Source organism: Physeter macrocephalus, unplaced genomic scaffold (genome assembly GCF_002837175.3).
Source record: "Physeter macrocephalus isolate SW-GA unplaced genomic scaffold, ASM283717v5 random_158, whole genome shotgun sequence".
In the NCBI taxonomy this organism is placed as follows: Eukaryota; Metazoa; Chordata; class Mammalia; order Artiodactyla; family Physeteridae; genus Physeter; species Physeter macrocephalus.
Genome location: NW_021145462.1, coordinates 8257 through 12917, shown reverse-complemented (window position 1 = coordinate 12917; position 4661 = coordinate 8257). Strand labels below are relative to the sequence as shown.

Genomic DNA, 4661 nt, shown 5'->3' with positions numbered 1-4661 from the left:
AGCCTGTGCTCCACAATGGGAGAGGCCACAACAGTGAGAGGCCCGCGTACTGCAAAAAAAAAAAAAAAAAAAAAAAATGTGCTCCAGGTCATACCAACTGCTGCCATACCTTCAAGGTCATCAGATCCAACCCGCCAGGCACGGTGTTGAGGACAGTCTGCCCAGCAGCGGCCTCTTGAAGGACAGTTAACACCCTCAGGCACTCGCTTACCCTCTGATGCACCTGCAACAGACAGTCCCAGTGGGAGGTGGAATACCGCACAACCATCCAGCGGGGATCTCGCTCCCCTACAGAGCCGAGGAGGAACGCAGAGATGACGTGCCCACGCACATCTCAGCCAGCACTGCGGTCCCCACACCCTGAGAAAGGCTTAGCTCCCTCACAGCCACACACGTAAGCACCACCTAAGAGCACAACGAGGTCAGCCCTGCTGTTCAGACTCTACCTACCTACCTGTGGTACACAGGGGTATAACATGGGTATACAGTGTGCCATATGAAAGCACTTTGACAACAAAAGGACACAAAAGTGTTCCTATCATCAACCCAGTACTGGATTCCACTTGCCCACTTATAGCACATGTCTATTGTTTTTGTCTGCCTAGCACTCACCTGCCCCTACTTCTCCTGTTAACCCTGACTTTGGAGGATTGCCCCTCCCCCCAAAAAATTTAGCAATGTATTTCAGATGGGAACTTCATATTTTGGTACTTCTCCCCAGCCTCGGAGTCTCTATCCAGGATTTTTCATCTTGCACCTTGGGGTAGAAGTTGGGGACAACCCCAAAACAGCCCTATTCTCTCAGATGGTGAGGGCAAACGTGTGCAACCTCACAAGGTAAGCCAGTTAGCAGATGAGACCAACCAGCAGAGGGACAGAGATAAGCGTGAAAAACAAGTCCCAATGGCATTTGAGTCTGGTTCTAGCAGTCTTGCCCTTCCCTTGTCTGCTTATATAAGCCAACCAATTCGCGGAGCACAGGCTCCGGACGCGCAGGCTCAGCGGCCATGGCTCACGGGCCCAGCCGCTCCGCGGCATGTGGGATCTTCCCGGACCGGGGCACGAACCCATGTCCCCTGCATCGGCAGGCGGACGCGCAACCACTGCGCCACCAGGGAAGCCCCAATTCTCCTTTTTGCCTAACAAGCTTAAGTTGGGTTTCTGTCACTTGCAATTGTAAGAGTCTTGATTAATACCTCATTTCTCTGATGTGACAAGCTCAGAACCACTATGACCAAGATTTCAAGAGAGGTTAGTTCAAAGTCTTCTTAGTGAGTGTTTTATAGGGAGGACAGGCTTAGTAACTCTCTCTCCCCACTGGCATAAGCCTACCTGGCAATTCCGAACATGGAATTCCTTCTCCCCTTCCACAGTTTGACGGTGGGGGATCCATTCCTCCTCCAGTGACTCGCTGTTGGGCTGGTTCTCCTCTGGGGCCTGCTTGCAGAAACAGGTTGCTGCAGCTGACCCATCCCTGCAATACATGTGCCACCAGAGAGAAACCAGAAGACACTTGGACTTATTTCTCCCCTTTACCAAATCCTCCTTTTCAGCCAAGACATTCTAGATTATCCTTTAGCTAATAGGGAAAAAGATCAGGGGCACACATAGGAGAGTAGAAAAAAATGTGGATTTTGGAGACTGACCTGGGTTTGAACCCCAATTCAGCTATGTCACTTTCAGCCAAGTTATTCAACATCTTTGAACCTTGGTTTCCTCACCTTTAAAATGAATATAACCCCTACCTTGCATAGTGTTGTGAGGACTAGAAATAATATATCTATAAGGAACTAGCCTATACCCTAGCCCACTGCAGGCACCCAACCCATGATGGTTCATTGTTGACTGTCATCGCTCACCTGTGCTCTGGTACAGCAACCACAAAGCCATGGGAGGCCAGCTCCATGCAGAAGGCTGAATACAGTGTCCTAAAGATCCAGGAAGGAACCAAGAGAAGTGATCAAAAGAATGGCCTACCCTTAGCCCCTAGTCCAACCATGCTCTGCTAGTAGCCATCTCAAAAGATGGAATGGAGGAAGTTCCATCTGCAGCAGCCCTTGCCCAGGAGCTTTTTCCAGCCAGCATACCCCTGCTCTCACCAAGGCTCCAGTGTCCTCCTCCAGGGAGCATGTGCAAGTCATTCCACCGTGTTTTTCAACCCCGTACATTGACGCATCTCCTCCACCCCCAACCCCAATAGTTTGGCTACTTCAAACAATTGCATTCTTATTGTCTATAAATTGTATGTCTCCCAAATTAGTTGGTAAGCTCCTTGAGGATAGGGACTCTGGCTATTTCTTTAATATGCAAATATGCATGTGAGATTTAGCATGTGGGTTTTTTTGGTCTGTCCTCCAACTTTCCAGAAAAAATATGGCAGACACTGCTAATTGCCTACTCCAAACACCTATTTTTCCTTTCCTCCTTAATAATAGAATCAAGGGGCTTCCCTGGTGGCGCAGTGGTTGGGAATCCGCTTGCCAATGCAGGGGACATGGGTTCGAGCCCTGGTCCGGGAAGATCCCACGTGCCGCGGAGCAACTAAGCCCGTGCGCCACAACTACTGAGCCCGCGCTCTAGAGTCCACGAGCCACAACTACTGAGCCCGCGTGCCACAACTACCGAAGCCCGTGCACCCTACAGCCCGTGCTCTGCAACAAGAGAAGCCACCGCGATGAGAAGCCCGCGCACCGCAACAAAGGGTAGCCCCCGCTCACCGCAACTACAGAAAAGCCCGCGCAGCAACAAAGACCCATCGCAGCCAAAAATAAATAAATTAATTAATTAAAAAAAAATAATAGAATCTAATTTTCAGCTGAAGACACTGTCATGCAAAAAAATATGACATTTCCCAGCCTCTCTGCAGCCAGGTTTGTCTGTGTGATTAAGTTCTAGCCCAGCAATAGAAACATAATGCTATCTTCCTAAGTAATTTAAAACTTTCTGGCAGATATATTTTAAAAAGTAAAAAGAAACAGAATTAATTCTAATAATATATTTTATTTAACCCAATATAGCCCAAACATCATCATTTGGGCTTCCCTGGTGGCACAGTGGTTGAGAGTCTGCCTGCCGATGCAGGGGACACGGGTTCGTGCCCTGGTCTGGGAAGATCCCACATGCCGCAGAGCGGCTAGGCCCGTGAGCCGTGGCCGCTGAGCCTGCGCGTCCGGAGCCTGTGCTCCGCAAGGAGAGGCCACAACAGTGAGAGGCCCACATACCGCAAAAAAAAAAAAAACAAACCACCATTTGAACATATAATCAAAAATTTTAAATTAATGAAATATTTTATTACATTCTCTTTTTTTTTCATATGAAGTCTTTGAACTCCAATGTGTGTTTTATACTTATAGCACATCTCAGTTTGGACCAGCCATATTTCAAATGTTCAATATGCACATGTGGTTAGAAGCTACCGATAATGGACAGAGCAGCTCTAGTCAATGGGATGTAAGCAGTTGTGTTATATAGAACTTTCAGGAGAGTTCTCCCTTCCTATTGCATAGACTGCGGATGTAATGGTTAGACCTAAAGCAGCCTGGGTCATGAGATACCCTTAGAAATAGAAGCTACATGTCTAGTTTTCTGACAGCTTTGTAGAACTATCATATCAGCTCTGTCTACCTCTAGCTTTCTTTTTATCTGAGCAAAAAATAAATTTTATGTTATTTAGGTCACTATTGTTTGGGGTTTTTCTGTGAAATACAACTTACTCAGATCCTAATTGATGAGGAAAGTCAGTGTCTTAAGTTTCTTTTCACCTTCTCTCACTTCTCTCAGGGAGGCAAAGAACTGGACTTGAGAGCCAGAGATTTCTGATCCCTTCCCAGTTTAAACTGTAACTTTGGACAAGTCTGCCTTTCAGAGCCTGTTTGCTCATCTGTAAAATATGCATCCCCCTCCCCACGTACCTCACAGGACTGTGTGGGAACCAAAGGAGACAGAGGCACATTACAAATGGCTAGGTAATGTTTAAACATATATACTCCTCCCTGGGATGGGAAGCCAGAGGTCTGTGACTCATGGGAAGGATTTCAGGTCCTGAATTAACCGCAGATGCAACAAGAGGAAACCATGTCCCTTTACCTCCCTGTCCCTTTTCTTGGAATTTCACTACGGTTAATGAGGAGTATTTATAACTGATTCACCCCAGTTTATTGAGATCTGACGCCTCAATACAGACTCTTAGTCCAAAAAGACCACTCTAAAGCCATGTGTTCACCTGCTCTCTCTATAAAATACCTGTCAGCTTAGGAAATAATCTTTCTTAGCTTCTTTTCCCCACTAGACTACAATCTGAAAGCAGGGTCTCTATTTTATTCACTACTGCATACCCAACCCCAGCATAGCACATAGCAGGTACTAAATTTACGGAATAAGAAATCAACATTGAAAACCATCTTGGACTTCCCTGGTGGTGCAGTGGTTAAGAATCTGCCTGCCAAGGCAGGGGTCATGGGTTCAAGCCCTGGTCTGGGAAGATCCCACATGCCGCGGAGCAACTAAGTCCGTGCACCACAACTACTGAGCCTGTGCTCTAGAGCCTGCAAGCCACAACTGCTGAGCCCATGTGCCACAACTACTGAAGCCCGTGAACCTAGAGCCCGTGCTCTGCAACAAGAGAAGCCACCGCAATGAGAAGCCCGCTCGCCACAACTAGA

At 47.4% G+C, this 4661-nt stretch overlaps 1 protein-coding gene across 8 annotated transcripts in view; it reads right to left on the bottom strand.

Annotated features, from left to right (window-relative positions):
* The window catches only part of PAFAH2 (platelet activating factor acetylhydrolase 2), a 37025-nt gene that overhangs the window by 27875 nt on the left and 4489 nt on the right, over positions 1-4661 (bottom strand). For all 8 annotated transcript variants that reach the window (XR_003678299.2, XM_028484485.2, XM_055082587.1 and 5 more), the window contains exons 4-6: positions 1860-1928; positions 1333-1474; positions 110-223 (exon numbers count right to left, since the gene is read on the bottom strand). Coding sequence is in view for 7 of the 8 variants with exons in the window: in XM_028484485.2 (XP_028340286.1) it covers positions 110-223; positions 1333-1474; positions 1860-1928 (325 nt within the window). In the remaining variant the exon portion in view is untranslated. The remainder of the gene's footprint in view (positions 1-109; positions 224-1332; positions 1475-1859; positions 1929-4661) is intronic.